At 44.9% G+C, this 21,380-nt stretch overlaps 1 protein-coding gene across 1 annotated transcript in view; it reads right to left on the reverse strand.

Moving 5' to 3' along the window:
* The window catches only part of LOC124720254 (activated Cdc42 kinase-like), a 390,360-nt gene that overhangs the window by 254,374 nt on the left and 114,606 nt on the right, over positions 1-21,380 (reverse strand). The window contains exon 5 of the mRNA XM_047245572.1: positions 5,891-6,039. Coding sequence (XP_047101528.1) covers positions 5,891-6,039 — 149 coding nt within the window. The remainder of the gene's footprint in view (positions 1-5,890; positions 6,040-21,380) is intronic.

A 21,380-nucleotide genomic window follows, 5' to 3' on the forward strand; every position in this document is an offset into this window, starting at 1 on the left:
GAAATATTGACATCCCCACTGCTCTTTAAAAATTCTACATTCACTATCAACGTTTCGTTTCTTTTCCTTATTTGTACAGAACTCCACGAAAGATTGTAACCTGAAAATAAAATTGTGCTATTTAATACTAATAAAACTACGGATAGTCTCCCTAAACAAACTGCAATGAATTTATTTTTAAGGTACTTTAAATACTAAATTAAATACTCACAATTACACTGTAGATCCACTAAAAAATACAGTGAAAAAGTACTCAAGTTGTGCTATACATATTTCGATTTTCAGATTTTCCTTGTCTCTTCGAATTCAAACTTTGAATTGTCCCACACTTCGTCATCTCACCTACTAGTACAGCGCATAAAACACTAAAAAACTCGTGACGCACTCGCAACATAGACACAATTTTGCAACAGAACCATCAAATATACGCTCTGTCTCTGCTACTTGCTACAAGACTACGTAACTAAACTTATTGTTGCGCCGCTTGAAATAACAATGCATTGACATGCACTACCTCTGTTACGTCTTGCAGTAATAGTGTTGCTAACAATGATTTTGAGATTTCGTTAAGTTTGCAGGACGCTTTCGTGAAGAATGTGCAGTGACATACTTTTTTTGTCGGCGAAATTCGCCAGAATTTCGGTCAGGTACATCCACCAATCAAAATTATGTAACTAAATAAGAATTGTAGTTCGTTTCAGTGCTAAGTATTCCCACAACCTTAGATTTTTGCGATTTCATCTTTCCTTTATCCTTACATTACAGTGATCATGGAGTGCCTAGGGTGCTTTAATTCCACGAGGTAGATTTTGGCCTTATGACTTCGTGGAGGAGTCAATGTGGCCCGCGAACTAAAAAGTTTGGAGACCCCTGCTCTAGATCCAGGTAGTGAGTGAATCACAATGATATGGAAAATGTTAAATTGTACAGAGACGAAATATAACTTACATGACAATAACAATATAAAGGAAATAAAATATCAATCACAAAACATATTCAGAGATTGTAAGGACAAGATAGCTGTTACCATAAATATGACACATTAAGTCTGATTGGAGCTGCTGGAGATGGCAGTCATGTGCAAGAGATGTGCTTGCTTGCTTTTGTGTGTGTGTTTTATCATTTTTCTGATGAAGGCTGTGGCTGAAAGCAAATTTGCAAGTGTCTTAAGGCACGTGTCCACTAGAAAGCAACTTCTCCATGTACTTGCCGAGGTGCTCACACTGGACCAAAACCTTTGACTAGTTTACTTCTGCAAGTCGCATGGGCTACTTGATTTCAACAACTTGCTTCAAGTACTTACAGAAGTGTTTCCACTAGAGATGCATTATGAGATCAGCAAGTGGATGTTTACAGTTTCGTACTAAAAACCGTAGCAGCTGCCATAGTTGTTGCATTATTATTATAGAAGAAAAATCTTGGCAGAAATCATAAAGTTAAGAAAAAAATTCCTGGGTAAAGAAATGGATACACAGCTGTATACATATTTACGAAGAAACACTATTCGAGGAATTAAATTCAAAGGACTTTGTTCAGATTAAAAACTTTACGAGAATGTCATGTGCAGTTTTTGAAAATCTCCTCTCTGTTGGACAATAAAATATTTGAAAACAGGATACAAAAATGCTGCAAGCTCTGTCACCAAAAGATCACCTTGTAATTACTCTACAATTTTTGGGAACATTATTTAACATCAACATAATTCATTTACGTTTATGTTAAGATTACATGTCGGCTACAATTTAAAGACATCTTTACTGCCATTCTGCTTTTCCTTGTGGAGAAATGAAGTAATCAGTTAATTATTTTTTTTCACACTTTTTTGGCAGACGGTGGCAAAGGATATTTGTTTATGGCATTCCCATGATACCTTTGTTTTTAAAAAAAAAAAGAGTAGTTACTGACAGCTGTAATTTTAATTAACAATTTTTTAAAATTTTATTAAAAAACATTAAATAAAATTATGGCTGTCGGTAGCTATTTTCTCAAAGTCTTTGAACACCCACAGACCCATTCCACCAAAAAAGATGGAATGAAGGAAACACTGTACATTTTTTTGGTTCATCTGTCTTTGTGGCATTCTACTTTTTGATACAGACGTTGTAGCAGTACTGAACACGCAAGAAACTTCTGAAAGTTTGAGAGAAACTTCCAGCAGGTGGAGAATTCAGCAAACACTTGCGGCAAGGTGCAAGAAACTGTTTCCACTAGCTGGCAAAAGCTAGTTCGGCAAGTAGATGGAACTTGCTGAAGTCGACTTACTGGGGCTGTTTCCGAGTCAAATAACTTGCAGGAAGTGGCCTCTGCAAGATACTAGAGGAAGTTTACTTGCTAGTGGACACACACTTTTATTGTACCTGTCTGCAACTTAACGTGCCACCTTTAAGGCAAGCAGCAATCTATCTATCTTTTCCTTACATCTACATCTACATCTACATTTATACTCCGCAAGCCACCCAACAGTGTGTGGCAGAGGACACTTTACGTGCCACTGTCATTACCTCCCTTTCCTGTTCCAGTCGTGTACGATTCGCGGCAAGAACGACTGCCGGAAAGCCTCCGTGCGCACTCGAATCTCTCTAATTTTACATTCGTGATCTCCTCGGGAGGTATAAGTAGGGGGAAGCAATATATTTGATACCTCATCCAGAAACGCACCCTCTCGAAACCTGGACAGCAAGCTACACCGCGATGCAGAGCGCCTCTCTTGCAGGGTCTGCCACTTGAGTTTTCTAAACATCTCTGTAACGCTATTGCGCTTACCAAATAACCCTGTGACGAAACGCGCCGCTCTTCTTTGGATCCTCTCTATCTCCTCCGTCAACCCGACCTGGTATGGATCCCACACTGATGAGCAATACTCGAGTATAGGTCGAACGAGTGTTTTGTAAGCCACCTCCTTTGTTGATGGACTACATTTTCTAACGACTCTCAACCCGGTACCTGCCTTACCAACAATTAATTTTACATGATCATTCCACTTCAAATCGTTCCGTACGCATACTCCCAGATATTTTACAGAAGTAACTGCTACCAGTGTTTGTTCTGCTATCATATAATAATACAATAAAGGATCCTTCTTTCTATGTATTTGCAATAAATTACATTTGTCTATGTTAAGGGTCAGTTGCCACTCCCTGCACCAAGCGCCTATCCGCTGCAGATCTTCCTGCATTTCGCTACAATTTTCTAATGCTGCAACTTCTCTGTATACTACAGCACCATCCGCAAAAAGCCGCATGGAACTTCCGACACTATCTACTTACATTGTTGATATTCCAACCTGGAGTTTCCACTGTTTGAAAATGTATATTAAATTAATGAAAATTGTGTTTCACTGTGGGAGGGTCATTAATATATAGGAAGCAAAGCTATGCTAAATATTACAATAAATAATCACACAAATAGAAAAACCAAATTTTTCACTTGGCTACAATAGTGCCCAAAAATGTAAGAGTGGTAACAGTTAGAATTAGCACATATTTAAGAAGGCAGTAAAGATGAAACATATGATACAGACAAGTAGGTTACACTGTTCTTGATTGGAACAACACAGCCATGCTTAAAATACAGTTTCTGATACAAAATCAATCAAAACTCGTGCCAAAACAATTGCATTGTCAGTAATGACAGAAAAGATGACAAATACAACACAGTCACTTCAGTTTACACTGATTGTTAAGAGGTGCATTGCAATCATGTTTGGATTTGGTCTCCTAACACAAAATCAATCAAATCTAGTTCTAAAATAATTATAAGTTAAGCAGTGATATTCATTTCACCTCACTGTCAGTATTCATCAATTGTATAGAAATTATTGGGTACAGTTTGGGAGTTAGCTTGAGTTTGTGCAATGATTATGAAGACATTTAATATGTGATGGAATTGCATTAAATTACTTAATAAAAAAGTGAGCTCCTCGTTCAGGCCGTGAAAGCCAAAGGGATGCCTACCAGCCATCGTGTCATCCTGCAGGCGTCAATCAGTGAAGCGGTACGAGATGGAACAAGCACGTGAGAACTCTGGTAGGGAAGACAATGATCAACTTCGGTTTATTGGGAGAATTTTAGGAAAGAGTGGTTCACCTGTAAAGGAGACCGCACGTAGGATGCTAGTGCGACCTATTCTTGAGTACTGCTCGAGTGTTTGTGATCCGTACCAGGTCGGATTGAAGGAAGACGACAAAGCAATGGGAATCCCTGGAGGCAAGAACACATTCACTCCGAAGGACACTACTGATAAAATTTAGAGAACCGGCAGCTGAAGTTGACTGCAAAACAATCCTACCGCCACCAAAATATATAGCACGTAATGAAATTAGGACTTGTAACATTACATGAGTATGTCCTATATAGTCAGATCTACTTTGCGTCACGTGAGTGTACGGGAGTCAAAACAAGTACTGACCCATGACGTCATATCAACTTGAGACTTTTTTTATACATATCATTCATTTCTAAATTATATTGATTATTTACAACATTTAAGAGGCAATGAGTTTTAATGAGATAGATACAAATATGTTTTGACACAGCAAATAACCTTTTTGCATTATGCATTATGTTTTCTCTTTGTAAGAACAAAAACTTCCGTGTTGCTCGAGTGTGCGATCAATTAGTCGACAAGTGCGGATCTGCTGTAACTTTCATGAATGGGCATAGAATTGTTAATTTACAACCCGCAGTTGATTTAAAAACTATTCCAGGGAACCACGGCCCGACTCGGGTGCAAACAATTTGCGCGAGAATTCTCAAATATCGGCGCAGAGTTTAAGATATGCGGCTGGATATCGGGTGTTATTGTCCCCAATTTACGGACATTAGCTTGATAATAACTATCAAAGACTTACACGAATGGTATAGTAATCGACTTGATCCTTAAAACAAACGAGAAGCAATTTACTGTCGGGATATGACAAATATTTATCATTGCATAGTCAGCTTGTTGATACGTTGCTTAGCAACTCATAAATGGACAGTGATAGAATTATTGAAACGATCTTTTAAGTATTAATGACCACTACACACACATCAGAAACTAATTATTCTAACTGTGAGTGACTTCTGGATTGGATGAGGTCTTTTTTTTCAGCTAATTGGTATTAATAAACTTCTTTTGAGGATAAAACTTCATCAATGGTGTCGCGTTCATTGAGTTTAGTAGAAAGATAGATAATACTAGCTATGCTACTATTTATAGTTTTAAAAGAAAAGAGAGCACATACCTGTTTCTTTTCTTTCGAGAAATGTTCGCACTTCAGTTGTCAGTCTTCTCAAACCAGAGGCACGAGTGACGCTCCCTCACAGCACTACGATATCGTGAACCACCACACACGTGTGCCCCCTTCTTACTACATTTCTGCAGTGAGAACCCTAAGATATAGCCGCGGTACGAAGAAGGAAGAAAGAAGAGGAAAGACCAGTGAAAGAAATGGAGCAAAGAGAGAAGGAGAGGTCACAGAGTCATGCTGGGAAGTCATTCTGCAGTCATCTTATTCACCTAATCTCGCGCCCTCAGATTTTAACGTTCTCCGCTCTGTATCGAAAAACCTTCGAGGAACTTCTTTTCTAGATGAAAATGCACTTCGAACTCGGCTCGGCAAGTGCACTGTCACAAAACCACGCGATTTCTACAGTTGAATGAAAAACTTACCCCGTCATTAGGAGACTGTTGTAAATAGTGAAGGATAATATGTTATTGATGACTAAAGCCTCTGTTCTGTTTATTAAATGTTCAGAAAAACATTACAAAGTTGTGCTCCAACCTAATATGCAATGAATCCGAGGGTGAACATATAGAGAAGAGCTGACACTGTTACGATTTCCCAGTCGTAGGTCAATTTTTTAGGTGACAATCAGAGTGTATTACGGGAGCCCTCTCGGCACCTCACCTGTGGATGAGCCGCTTGGCCTCGAGGTACTGCATGCCGTCGCAGATCTGCACGGCGAAGTCGCAGAGCGTCAGCACGGGGAAGCTGGGCCGCAGCGACGGCTCCTTCAGGCACTCCAGCAGCGAGCGCAGCGGAGCCAGCTCCGTCACCTGCAACCGCCACGTGTGCCGAACCAACCTTTACTCTATTTGCAACTGCCTTCCCTACCACAGCTTATCTCTGTGTCTGTAGGACCCGGAAAACATCTGCACAAAAATGTGAATTTGTCAGTATGTGTTATGGAAGCAGATTTCTTCCGTTCAGTCTCTTAGTTCGCTATTGGCAACAGTAATGCCCATTTTGCTCTTTCCAAACAAGCTCGCTTTTAGAATGAAATTTTCACTCTACAGTGGTGTGTGCGCTTTTTTTTTTTTTTTTTGTGGGGTTTAAGGGCGCTCAACTACTGAGGTCATTAGCGCCCAGTCACCGTTGTTAGAGCACATGGAATCTAGTAAAACTCAAGGGGAGGGGGGGTCACCAGAAAGACCTGACAAAGATGCAGATAAAATAAGTAAAAAGGTTAGATGTCTTTGGACAAGCCAGTCAAAGTTATAAAACGCAGAACACGAGCAGCTGCTCGAGCGTCACCGGCTAAAATATCCGGTAAAGTAGATGGCAGGGACAGGACAACACGAGATTGACTAAAGCGGGGACACGACAATAAAACATGGCGCACTGTTAATGCCTGACCACAAGCGCACTGCGGGGCTGGGTCACCGGAGAGCAGGTAGCGGTGGCTAAACCGGCAATGCCCAATCCGCAACCTGGTCAGAAGGACCTCCTCTCGCCGAGATGGTCGGGAGGAGGTTGTCCAAGCAGTTGGGAGCGGTTTTACCGCCCGGAGCTTGTTTCCTTGGAGGGATGACCAAGCATCCCACCACAATGACACAAGCCTCTTACAAACATCCCCACAAACGTCAGATGATGGGACACAATGGGAGGCTGGCCGAGGCAGGAGGACTGCAGGTACGAAGAAGGAAGCTTTTGCCCGCCGGAGAAAGCTGTGCCAGCATCTTGACATGAATGGCATCTGGCCCCGGAGCAGAGGACCGGGACAGTGCAAGCGCACGTTCAAGTTCCCGCATAGTAAAGGGGGCATCCGCAGCCTCATTCCCAGGCACTCCTACACGTCCGGGAACCCACAGAAAGCTGACAGGAGAACCATTATCAGTGAAAGAATGGAGGGACTGCTGTATCCGTTGAATCAAGGGATGGACCGGATAGGGAGCTCCAAGGCTCTGAAGAACACTGAGTGAGTCAGAGCAGAGTACATACGATGAATGGCGGTGGCGGCGGGCATACTGAACGGCCTGATGGAGAGCAAAAAGCTCGGCCGTAAAGCTGGAACATTGGTCGAGGAGCCGGTATTTAAAGGTGGCGGCCCCGACGACAAAGGCACAGCCGACACCATCGTCAGATTTGGAGCCATCGGTGTAAATAAAGGTGTGACCGGCAAGTCGAGCACGAAGTTCGACAAACCGTGAGCAATACACTGCAGCCGGAGTACCCTCCGTCGGGAGTGAGCTGAGTTCGAGATAAATATGAACCGGAGCCTGGAGCCAAGGTGGTGTCAGGCTCTCACCCTCTCTGAAGGTGGTAGGGAGGGTAAAATCCAATTGTCGAAGCAGGCGACGTAAGCGGACTCCGGGGGGCAGCAGGACAGACACATACAACCCGTACTGACGGTCGAGAGAATCGGCGAAGAAGGACTTGTAAGAGGGGTGGTCGGGCATAGACAACAGCCGGCAGGCATACCGACACAGCAGTACGTCACGCCGGTAGGTCAATGGTAACTCGGCAGCTTCAGCATAAAGACTCTCGACAGGACTAGTGTAGAAGGCTCCGGTCGCAAGACGTATCCCCCGATGGTGAATGGAGTTGAGCCGGCGTAAGAGGGATGGCCGAGCGGACGAGTAGACGAAGCTCCCATAATCCAGCTTCGATAGGACTATGGACCGATACAAGCGAAGCAGGACAGTGCGATCTGCTCCCCAAGATGAACCGCTAAGAACTCTGAGGACATTAAGGGAACGTGTACAACGGGCCGCCAAATAAGAGACGTGTGGAGACCAACACAGTTTCCTGTCCAACGTGAGCCCTAGAAACTTAGTTGTGTCCACGAATGGGAGAACAACGGGACCGAGATGTAAGGATGGCGGAAGGAACGCTTTATATCGCCAAAAGTTGATACAAACCGTCTTCTCTTCAGAGAACCGGAAGCCATTTGCCACGCTCCATGAGTAGAGGCTGTCTAGACAACGCTGAAGGCAGCGCTCCAGGAGGCATGTTCTCTGTGCACTGCAGTAGATCGCGAAGTCATCGACAAAGAGAGAGCCTGAGACATTAGGTGGAATGCAATCCATAATTGGATTGATCGCGATGGCAAAAAGGGCTACGTTCAAGATGGAGCCCTGAGGCACTCCGTTCTCCTGGAGGAAGACGTCGGACAATACGGAACCCACACGTACCCTAAACTTTCGATCCGTTAAAAAGGAATCGATAAAAAGGGGCAGGCGACCGCGTAGGCCCCACCTGTGCATAGTGCGGAGGATACCTCCTCTCTAACAGGTATCTTAAGCCTTCTCCAAGTCGAAGAACACGGCTACCGTTTGGCGCCTTCGCAAAAAGTTGTTCATGATGAATGTCGACAAGGTCAAAAGGTGGTCAACATCGGAGCGGCGGCGACGAAAGCTGCATTGGACATTAGTAAGTAGCCATCGAGATTCAAGAATCCAGACTAACCGAGCATTAACCATGCGCTCCATCACCTTACAGACACAGCTTGTAAGAGAAATGGGGCGGTAACTAGAAGGAAGGTTTCTATCCTTCCCGGGTTTTGGGTATAGGAACAACGACGGCGTCACGCCAACGCATGGGGACCTGACCTTCGGTCCAGACGCGATTGTAGGTACGAAGAAGGAAGCTTTTGCCCGCCGGAGAAAGGTGTGCCAGCATCTGAACGTGAATGGCATCTGGCCCCGGAGCAGAGGACCGGGACAGTGCAAGCGCACGTTCGAGTTCCCGCATAGTAAAGGGGGCATTATAAGTTTCCAGATTCAGCGAGTGGAAGGAAGGTCGCCGAGCCTCTTCTGCCTCTTTCCTGGGAAGGAAGGCAGGGTGGTAATGGGCGGAGCTTGAAACCTCCGCGAAAAACTGGCCGAAGGCGTTAGAGACAGCCACAGGATCAACGAGGACCTCATTACCTGAGGTCAGGCCAGGTACCGAGGAGTGGTCGTTAATGCCCGACAGCCGGCGCAGACCACCCCATACGACAGAAGAGGGAGTAAAACTGTTAAAGGAGCTGGTGAAAGAGGCCCAACAAGCTTTTTTGCTGTCTTTGATGACTCTACGGCACTGCGCTCTGAGTCGTTTGTATCCAATACAATTCGCCAACGTAGGATGGCGGCGAAAGGTGCGTAAAGCACGTCGTCGAGCACGGATAGCGTCTCTACAAGCCTCATTCCACCAGGGAGCGGAAACGCGACGTGAAGAAGAGGTAGTAAGAGGAATGGAACGTTCGGCAGCACTGATGATAACAGCTGTGAGGTATTCGACCTGACTGTCACAACTGAGAAAATCGTGGTCCGGAAAGGTCGCCAGGGAGGAGTAAAGGCCCCAGTCAGCTTTCGGTATGTTCCAGCTCGAAGGACGTGGGGATGGGGTGCGGTGCAGGAGACGAACGACACAGGGGAAGTGGTCGCTCGAATAGGTGTCAGAAAGGACATACCACTCGAACCGACGGGCAAGAGTGGCAGAACAGATCGAGAGGTCCAAGTGGGAGTAGGTATGAGTAGAGTCCGAGAGGAAAGTCGGGGCGCCGGTATTGAGGCAGACAAGATTGAGATGGTTGAAGACATCCGCCAAGAGTGAGCCTCTTTGACAGGATGCAGGAGAGCCCCAAAGGGGATGATGGGCATTGAAGTCGCCAAACAATAAAAACGGCGGGGGAAGCTGAATAATCAGGTGCATCATGTCAGCCCGACTAACAGCAGATGACGATGGAGAGTAGATGGTACAAACTGAAAAAGTAAAAGCAGAAAGAGTAATACGGACAGCTATTGCTTGGGTGGTCAATGGGATGGGACGGTAATAGACATCGTCCCGAACGAGCAACATGACCCCACCATGAGCTGGGATACCGTCCACAGGGGTGAGGTCATACCGCTCCGAGGTATAGTGGGTAAAGGCAATACGGTCAGTCAGACGCAACTTGGTTTCCTGGACACCAAGGACAAGCGGACAGTGCAGGCGGAGGAGCAGTTGTAATTCCTCCCGATTAGATCGAATACCTCTTATGTTCCAATGTAACACGGCCAACGCTAGTCAAAAAAGAGGGGGAACGAGACGGGGGAAGAGCTGGTCACCTCGACGGCCGCGGAGGGCCAGGTTTCAAGGGAACAACGCTACAACCGGCGGGAGGCAGATCCTGTTCCATCGAGTTGTCGCCAGCTGCGGCCGCTGTCCCTGGTTGTGTAGGAGGGGCAGCATCATTTGTCAACGAGAGGCCAGCTGAGCGCCTGGCAGCAGAGCGCCCCGGCGAAACTGAGGACGGCCGGGAGCAGCGACTCACGGATGGAGCGTCAGACGAAACGCGCCGGGGTGGAGAGGGGGAGAGAGACTTCTTCTTGGAGGCCTTCTTGGAAGGCCGAGGAGGCACAGGGATGGTGGGCTGGACCCGAAGAAGGTCCTCACGCGCGGGGTCCGTTTTGGAACGCCGGACCTCGGAAGCTGGGGTCCGGAACGTTTCCCCGATGGACGCCTGAGAAGAGGAACGCTTCTCAGGCCCGGTGGGGAGGGGGGGGGGGGGGAGGAGGAAGGTGGCCCCTGGGGCAGAGGGGGTGGGGGCCATGGGGGAGGAGGATTTGGAAGGGAGGGATTTGGGAGGCGGAGGCAGAGACCCCGGATGGGGGGAGGAGGTGGAGGGGGGACAGGATAGGGGTGAGGATACCGTGGAAGGAGTGGACACAACTGAAGCAAACGAAGTGGTCAACAGCACGGGATGGAGGCGGTCTTACTTCTTCCTGGCCTCAGGATAAGAGAGCCGATCCAAAGTTTTGAGTTCTTGTATCTTCTTCTCCTTCTGATATGTGGGGCAGTCTGAGGATCTCGGCGAGTGGATGCCAGGACAATTAACGCACCGAGGTGGTGGGGTGCATTTATGTTCCTCACGAAGAGGACGTCCACAATCGCCACAAAGTGGCTCAGCCTCACACCGTGACGACATGTGCCCAAAGCGCAAACACAGAAAACAGCGCATAGGAGGTCGGACATAAGGTCGCACTTCGCACCGGTAGCACATCACCTTTACCTTCTCCGGGAGAACGTCCCCCTCGAAGGCGAGGATAAAGGCCCCGGTGTCGATGCGACGGTCTTTGGGGCCGCGCTGGACTCGCCGGACGAAATGCACGCCTCGGCGCTCCAGGTTGGCCCTGAGATCCTCATCAGATTGCAGCAGGAGGTCACGATGAAAAATAACCCCCTGCGTCCTATTTAGTGCCAGATGCGGGACAATGGACACTGGGATGTTCCCTAGTCGGTCGCACGCCTGGAGCGCCACCGACTGTGTGGCGGAGGTGGTCTTTATAAGAACGGACCCCGAACGCATCTTGCTGAGAGCCTCGATTTCCCCAAAGATGTCATCGATGTGCTGAACAAAGAACATGGGCTTGGAGGTGGCGAACGTCCCCCCATCAGTTCGAGAACAGACCAAATAGCGGGGCAAGTACTTCGCCCCAAGCCGGTGGGCCTGTCCCTCCTTCCAGGGAGTGGCGAAGGGGGATAGGGCAGGAGAACCAGAACTAGAAACAGTACCTTTCCTTTTGAAAGACTCGGCCGCAGAGCGACCTGATACGTGTTGACGTTTCATCTGCGAAACATCCGCCCCGATACCACCCACTCCGACCAGGGGCTCTCCCCACGGGCGCCACCTAGCCTCAGCAAGGGCCACCTGGCAGGATGACCGTTGCCGGGAGTCCTGATGCCCCAAGGAGACGGGCATCTAGTCCTTGGCCGACGTGGGGAGGGTGCAGCTCAGGTATCGGCAGTACGATCCCTGTGTTGTCAGGGGGCTACAACCTAGAGGGTACATGACGACCCCACCACAACAGGCTGGCTACCGTGCTGGATTTCTGGTGCCATGGAAAGTCCATCATGATCGCTGGTGCAGATGGAGATGCATTATGGGCGTAACTTGGACAACCCATCACGCGTTGAGGCCCAATTTGAGGAATAGTGGGTAAGGTTACAACGCCGGTGCAATGCTGAGTGCCAAGGTCTTAGTGCACTTAGGACCAGTGGTACACCACGTAAGGCGTCCTTCCCCAAAAGGCTCGTACTTCTGTAGAATTTTGAAAAATGGAGGTCAAACCCCAAGGGGGACCATCACATGGAAGGCCGAAACGGTTGAAACTCCTTTTAGTCGCCTCTTATGACAGGCAGGAATACCTCGGGCCTATTCTTACCCCGGACCCGCAGGGGGGGAGTGTGCGCTGATATGAAACTTCCTGGCAGATTAAAACTGTGTGCCGGACCGAGACTCGAACTTGGGACCTTTGCCTTTCATGGGCAAGTGCTCTACCGACTGAGCTACCCGTGCACGACTCACGCCCCGTCCTCAGAGCTTTAATTCCGACAGGACCTCGTCTCCTACCTTCCAAACTTTACAGAAGCTCTCCTGCGAACCTTGCAGAACTAGCACTCCTGAAAGAAAAGATATTGCAGAGACATGGCTTAGCCACAGCCTGGGGGATGTTTCTAGAATAAAATTTTCACTCTACAGCGGAGTGTGCGCTGATATGAGTCTCGGCCGGCACACAGTTTTAATCTGCCAGGAAGTTTCAAGCTTGCTTTTATAGGGTGTAAATGTGAAAAATTTCCTAGATTTTTCCTATACTTCCTGGGTAAAAGTACACTTTTTCTCAAGTGAAAACACACTATACCCCTGGTGAACACACATTTTTATTATGTTATATGACAATATACTTTCCCTCAGAACATGATGATGATGATGATGATGATTGGTTTGTGGGGCGCTCAACTGTGCAGTTATCAGTGCCCGTACCAATTCCCAACCTTTGCTCAGTCTAATATCACCACTTTCAGGTATGATGATGAAAATGATCAGGACAACACAAACACCAGTCATCTCGAGGCAGGTGTAAATTCCTGACCCCGGTAGGAATCGAACCCGGGATCCCTCAGAACAGTAAAACTCCTAAATCCTTTGAATTGGGAAGGTTTTATACATCGACATAGAACTTCCCAGAAGTTCATTTCCTAAAATGAAACCCAGCAAAAATCAACGCTTTTTGGAAAGATCTTTGGTGCACGGTAACATGCATGTGCCATATTTTTGTATTATAAAATTATAAACACCAATTTATAAAAATACGGCATGTTAGCTTCTGCACCACTGAAATCGAGATTATAACGCATTTATTAGTCAGCCACAGCTCATGCCGTGTGATCTTGCCAGCCAATCACAGCAGATATTCAGAGCATAAGATACTAGATGCAGTTGTCCAATAACAACATCACTGTTGAATGGCATGAATACACAAATGGAAAAAGTTAATGGTTTAAATTAATATAAATACAGTGTAGCTACAACAAAAATTAAGCTTTCACTTATAATATTGGTCTTCAGAAATGTTTTGCTGTATTTTTCCTCAAGGATGTGATTAGGCAGGACCCTAAACACAGCTTAAATTGCAGCAGCTGAATATTTCTGACAAGTAGGATTGTAAATTTCATTTCTGTGCAATGAGCATTTGGTGGGTTACCTGGCTGTATACATGTTCCATCAAGCACTTTGACTTTTCCATAGAAAAGGCGATTATGTGTCAAATTGCTCAAGAACTAACTTCGCCCTTTTTTTTTTAAGGATAATTATACTTTTTGTCATCACTATTGCATAATATGTAATCTATGAAAGAACTAAAATAGATATTAAAAACTAATCTTGAAACTCGACATTCTTAGTGTGTGTTACCATTTAAGATATTTCAAACACAAATGTGCCAGTAAAATTTTAATAGTGGCATAGCTGGATGGTCTCTGGGTCTGAAATTCTTCTTTTGAAAGTAACGCTTCTCAGATTACTATTTGCAATATTTTCCAGCAGGAATGTAACCAGTTGTGATGTCACACTCATCAAAACAAGGCCCACAATCTTGCAGGCTCTGTATCATAAGTAGTTTGTTGTTATAAAGTATTGCGTAGTCTTTGACTTATTTTGTTGTTACCAAACACTTGTGTATGCACTGATCTGTTTTTTAAAGGGCACATTTTTTTTGGTGTTATTCTCCTGTTTATGTTTTATTGCTGTAGTATTATTCTGTAGTAGCAGGCTAAAGTGAAATTCTTTATTGGAGTATCAGTTCTTGCCAGTCAAAATTACAAAAAATTAACTGAAAACTAAAATGACGAACAGTTCCTGGAATTCTAATAAATTCCTGGGTTTTTCCTGGATTTGTCATGAATAAACAAAAATCATAGGTCCCCCCCCCCCCCTCCCCCCCTCACAGTACTGCTTGCTTCAGCCTCAGGTTCCTTTTTTTCCAGCAGTGTTGGTTGTATGTTAACAGTGATACACAGCCATACAATGGAGAGGTTTACCGGTGGAGAGATGGCCGATACGCACTTTGTACGAATGCAGTGGAAGAGCGACATCACAATTATTCTGCATCAGACGCTTGTTTCATTACTTGTGTGTGTGTGTGTGTGTGTGTGTGTGTGTGTGTTTGTTTTGATGGCGTATAACAGGCTTTTTAACATTTGTGAATGTGTTTTCTCAGAAACAAAAATGCAATATCCAGACTGAAATAACAATATGGGTGGTGCTGACATGTTCAATATTTCCTTACAAACCATCCTTTACATCCACTGGTTTCATTTTTTCTGATACTCATCTAACTTTTCATTTGTTTTCTAATGTAAGGATGAAGGAAGTTCTACATCTCATAAAGGACTAAGTCATCAGAGGCTGAGTATTTGACGATGATGTGAAACAACTGGCAAGGAAATTGGCTCCTAGCATTTGCCTGGAGTCATTTAAGGGGGGTAGGACGTCAAACGGGCCGACTTGGAGCAGGAGAGGCACCACAGGACATTTTAATTTCCACTGTCTATACTTTTACAAATAAATTCATAAAACTTTGTAGCATCACCAGGAAGGATTCAAAATTCACACTCTTAGGAGTGGAACTTTGAAAATAATAACGAAAGAATTTTTTTACGTGTGAAATTTCATCATTTTTTTCACTTATTAATGCCAGCATTTGTTGCTATAAGTACACTTTTCTTGATAAGCAAGATAGATCCTTCGATGAATTTTGCGCAGTATACAAACCAAACTTAAAGGTGTATGAAACTCTAGAATTTTCCAAATCTATTAAAAACTGTGGTAATAAATTGAGGTAAATAACTACAAAAATTAGTGTTTTTTCTAATCATGAAGTTTAAAATATAATAGCTCATTCGTTTTTTCATAAATTACATAAATTCTAGAGTTTCATACACCTGTAAGTACAGTATGTATGCTGCGCAAAATTCATTGAAGAATATCTCAAACTTATGAAGAAAAGTGTACCTATAGCAACAAGTGCTGCCATTAGTAAGTGAGAAAAATTATGAAACTTCACATGTAAAAAAATTTATTTTGTTATGTTTTCGAACTTCCACTGCAATGAGTGTGAACCCTGAATCCTTCCTGGTGATGCTGACAAACTTTTATGAATTTATTTGTAAAAGTATAGACACTGGAATCAATGAAGACTAACTGACAACCTCAGCTGCCGACAGGTGTTGTTGATATACCTCGATGTGGACAGCTGAAAATGTGTGCCCCAACCGGGACTCGAACCCGGGACCTCCTGCTTACTTGGCAGACGCTCTATCCATCTGAGTCACCGAGGACACAGATGAATAGCGCGACTGCAGGGACTTATCCCTTGCATGCTTCCCGTGAGACTCACATTCCCAACTGTCCACAATTCTACATATGTGATGTACCTTATAGAAATTTGCCCATCCACTCATTACTCGCGCACGCTTTGGCGATTCCCGTAAGAGTTTGGGCAACCTGTGTGCATTCACACAGACGAAGGTCAATGGCTGGGTAGCCTTTAACTATATATACAAAGACAGTAACTTGTTCTCGAAAGAACAGTTACTGTTGATGACCGTGCAGCTTTTCCCTGGAATAAATGATGATGGTTGGGAATGTGAGTCTCACGGGAAGCGTGCAAGGGAAAAGTCCCTGCAGTCGCGCTATTCATCTGTGTCCTCGGTGGCTCAGATGGATAGAGCGTCTGCCATGTAAGCAGGAGATCCCAGGTTCGAGTCCCTGTCGGGGCACACATTTTCATCTGTCCACATCGAGCTACATCAACAACACCTGTCGGCAGCTGAAGTTGTCAGTTAGTCATCATTTATTCCAGGGAAAAGCTGCACGGTCATCAACAGTAACTGTTCTTTTGAGAACAAGTTGCTGTCTTCGTATATATAGTATAGACACTGGTTATTAAAATGTTCTGTGATGCCTCTCCTGCTCCACGTTGGCCCGTTTGATGTCCTACCCCCCTTAAGGGAATCACAGCAAACCTGAATGTGGATGACCACACGAGAATTTGGACCGTTGTCTTACCAAACAGAGGTCCAGTGTGTTACCGGCGCACTGTTCCCCTCGGTGCATTATCGTACATTTTGCAAATTTTTTCCCTGTTCTTTTGCCGTCCCTCAGCCTCGCCCCAGTGGTAACACCAGACCTCATCAGACCACCGACGTCAGTCGGCAAGCAGAGTGCGCTCGGTCCTGGCGAGACCGACTGAGGAGCTACTCGACTGAAGAGTAGCGACGCCGGTCAAAGAACTGACAGGGGCCAGGAGAGTGGTGTCCCGATCACACGCCTCTCCGTATCCCCGTCCAGTGTCGCCTAAAGGCCGACTATCACACGGTGGCCGGTCAATACCGTTGCACCTTCGAGGCCTGTTTGGACACCATTTGTTTGTTTTTTGTACTTTTACTACCTCAGAATGAAGAAGAGTTTTGCTCTTTCTGCTGCTGTGGCTGCTTCTTTTACATAAATAACCCTCTGACTCAAACGGCAGTTTTGTTTCTGTAAAAGCTGCAGATAAACTCTTGCTACCTGTATTTTATCCGAGGCAAGTCTTCCGGTCCAGATGGTATACCCATCAGGTTCCATTCAGAGTATGCAGAGACAATAGTGCCTTTCTTACAAGGGAACCTCCCCATCGCACCGCCCTCAGATTTAGTTATAAGTTGGCACAGTGGATAGGCCTTGAAAAACGGGAAGAAGTTGCTTGGAACTACGAAATAATAAGCAAAATATGCAAACTGAGTAGTCCATGCGCAAGATAAGCAACATCAAGGACGATATGAGCTCAGTATCGCCGTGGTCCCGTGGTTAGCGTGAGCAGCTGCGGACCGAAAGGTCCTTGGTTCAAGTCTTGCCTCGAGTGAAAAGTTTAATTTTTTATTTTCAGTTTATGTGACAAACTCTTATGTTTTCATCACTTTTTTGGGAGTGATTATCACATCCACAAGAAAACCTAAATCGGGTAAGGTAGAAGAATCTTTTTACCCATTCGCCAAGTGTACAAGTTAAATGGGTCGACAACATATTCCTGTCATGTGACGCACATGCCGTCACCAGTGTCGTACAGAATATATCACACGTGTTTTCCTGTGGACGAATCGGTTGACCTATGACCTTGCGATCAAATGTTTTCGGTTGCCATTGGAGAGGCACGTCCTTTCGTCTACTAATCCCACAGTTTTCCGGTGCGGTCGCAAAACACAGACACTAAACTTATTACAGTGAACAGAGACGTCAATGAACGAACAAACAGATCATAACCTTGCGAAAATAAAGAAACTAAACTTATCACTCGAGGGGAGACTTGAACCAAGGACCTCTCGTTCCGCAGCTGCTCACGCTGACCCCGGGACCACGGCGCTCCTGCACTCGCATTAACCTTGATGTTGCTTATCTTGTGCATGGACTACTCAGTTGGTATATTTTGCTCATTTTTTCATAGTTCCACACAACCTTCCTGTTTTCTCGATTGATCTGTGTTGAGTTTTTCAAGGCCTATCCAGAGTGCCAACATATATCTAAATCTGAGGGGGGTGCGATGGGGAGGTTCCCTTGTTAGCAATCATATACAACCGCTCACTTGACAAAAGGTCTGTTCCTGAAAACTGGAAAGTAGCACAGGTCACTCCAATACTCAAGAAAGGAAATAGGAGTAACCAATTGAATTACAGACCCACATCACTGACCTCAATTTGCAGTAGGATTTTGGAGCATATACTGTACTTGAACATTATGAATCACCTTGAAGAAAATGACTTATTGATATATAATCAACACGGATTCAGAAAATATCATTCTTGTGCAACACAGCTAGCTCTTTATTCCCATGAAGTAATGAGTGCTGTCGACAAGGGATCTCAGATCAATTCCATATTCCTAGATTTCTAGAAGGTTTTTGATACCGTTTCTCACAAGCAACTATTAATCAAATTGTGTGCTTATGGAGTATTGTCTCAGTTAGGTGACTGGATTCGTAGTGATAAATGGTAAATCATCAAGAAGCACAGAAGTGATATCTGGCGGTCTGCAAGGTAATGTCGTAGGCCCTCTGTTGTTCCTGATTTACATAAATGATCTAGGTGATAATCTCAGCAGCCCCTTAGATTGTTTGCAGATGATGCTGTAATTTACCGTCTAGTAAAATCGTCAGACGATCAATTCCAATTACAAAATGATCTAGAGAGAATTTCTATATGGTGCAAAAAACGGCAATTCGCACTAAACAAAGAAAAGTGTGAGGTCATCCACATGGGTACTAAAAGAAATCCGATAAATTTTGGGTATACGAAAAATTGCGAAAATCTAAGGGCAGTCAATTCGACTAAACACCTAGGAATTACAATTACAAGCAACTTAAATTGGAAAGACCACATAGATAATATTGTGGGGAAGGTGAAACAAAGACTGCGCTTTGTTTGCAGAACACTTAGAAGATGCGACAAACCCACTAAAGAGACAGCCTACATTAGGCTTGTCCGTCCTCTGCTGGAATATTGCTGCACGGTGTGGGATCCTTACCAGGTAGGCTTGACGGAGGACGTGGAAAAAGTGCAAAGAAGGGCAGCTCGTTTCGTGTTATCTCGCAGTAGGGGCGAGAGTGTCGGTGATATGATGCGCGAGTTGGCGTGGCAGTCACTGAAACAAAGGCGGTTTTCTTTGTGGGGAGATCTATTTACAAAATTTCAATCACCAACTTTCTCTTCCGAATGCGAAAATATTTTGTTGACACCCACCTATGTAGGGAGTAATGATCATCATAATAAAATAAGAGAAATCAGAGCTCGAACAGAAAGATTTAGGTGTTCCTTTTTCCCAAGCGCCATTCGAGAGTGGAATGGTAGAGAAGTAGTATGAAAATGGTTCGATAAACCCTCTGTTGGGCACTTAAGTGTGAATTGCAGAGTAACCATGTAGATGCAGATGTAGATCTTCACAGTTTCAAACAATGTATTCCATTCAACATGGTCAACAGCTTTCTCTAAATGTACAAATACTATGAACACCTCTTTGCCTTTCTTTAACTTTTCTTCTAAGACAGATTGTAAGGTCAGTGTTGCTTCATGTCTTCCTACATTTCTCCAGAACCCAAACCGATTTTGCCCAGAACAGCATCTATCAACTGTTTTATTATTTTGTCGATAATTTATGTCAGTATTTTGCAGCCAGTACTTTGAACTAAACTGACTAAATTCCTTCTATTAAACTTCTTGAGGTTACAGAATTTTTTTCGTACTCAAATTCACGATATTTCCCTCGCACGTCAGAGTTGCAAAGTCTTCTGGACCCTCATCATCACACATAAATGAGCAATCTATTAATAATCACCATATAGCGGAGATGCTGATTCGCAGATAGGTACAACAGGATGACTCTCACAATTATACATCTACATATACATCGACATCTACATTTATACTCCGCAAGCCACCCAACGGTGTGTGGCAGAGGGCACTTTATGTGCCACTTTCAGTACCTCCCTTTTCTGTTCCACTCGCGTATGGTTCGCGGGAAGAACGACTGCCAGAAAGCCTCCGTGCGCGCTCGAATCTCTCTAATTTTACATTCGTGATCTCCTTGGGAGGTATAAGTAGGGAGAAGCAATATATTCGATACCTCACCCAGAGACGCACCCTCTCGAAACCTGGACACGAGCTACACCACGATGCAGAGCGCCTCTCTTGCAGAGTCTGCCACTCGAGTTTGCTAAACATCTGCGTAACGCTATCACGGTTACCAAATAACCCTGTGACGAAACGCGCCGCTCTTCTTTGGATCTCCTCTATCTCCTCTGTCTACCCGACATGGTACGGATCTCACACTGATGAGCAATACTCGAGTATAGGTCGAACGAGTGTTTTGTAAGCCACCTCCTTTGTTGATGGACTACATTTTCTAAGGACTCTCCCAATGAATCTCAACCTGGTACCCGCCTTACCAACAATAAATTTTATATGATCATTCCACTTAAAACATTTCCGCACGCATACTCCCAGATATTTTACAGAAGTAACTGCTACCAGTGTTTGTTCCGCTATCATATAATCATACAATAAAGCATCCTTCTTTCTATGTATTCGCAATCCATTACATTTGTCTATGTCAAGGGTCAGTTGCCACTCGCTGCACCAAGTGCCTATCCGCTACAGATCTTCCTGCATTTCACTACAATTTTCTAAAGCTGCAACTTCTCTGTATACTACAACATCATCCGCGAAAAGCCGCACAGAACTTCCGACACTATCTACTAGGTCATTTATATAAATTGTGAAAAGCAATGGTCCCATAACACTCCCCTGTGGCACACCAGAGATTACTTTAACGTCTGTAGACATCTCTCCATTGATAACAACATGCTGTGTTCTGCTTGCTAAAAACTCTTCAATCCAGCCACACAGCTGGTCTGATATTCTGTAGGCTCTTACGTTGTTTATCAGGCGACAGTGCGGAACTGTATCGAACGCCTTCCAGAAGTCAAGGAAAATAGCATCTACCTGGAAGCCTGTATCTAATATTTTCTGGGTCTCTTGAGCAAATAAAGCGAGTTGGGTCTCACCCGATTACTGTTTCCGGAATCCGTGTTGATTCCTACAGACTAGATTCTGGGTTTCCAAAAACGACATGATATGCCAGCAAAAAAACATGTTCTAAAATTCTACAACAGATCGACGTCAGAGATATAGGTCTATAGTTTTGCGCATCTGCTCGACGACCCTTCTTGAAGACTGGGACTACCTGTGCTCTTTTCCAATCATTTGGAACCTTCCGTTCCTCTAAGGACTTGCGGTACACGGCTGTTAGAAGGGGGGCAAGACAGCCCCCCCCCCCCCCCACACA

The sequence above is a fragment of the Schistocerca piceifrons genome, chromosome 11, assembly GCF_021461385.2.
Source record: "Schistocerca piceifrons isolate TAMUIC-IGC-003096 chromosome 11, iqSchPice1.1, whole genome shotgun sequence".
In the NCBI taxonomy this organism is placed as follows: domain Eukaryota; kingdom Metazoa; phylum Arthropoda; class Insecta; order Orthoptera; family Acrididae; genus Schistocerca; species Schistocerca piceifrons.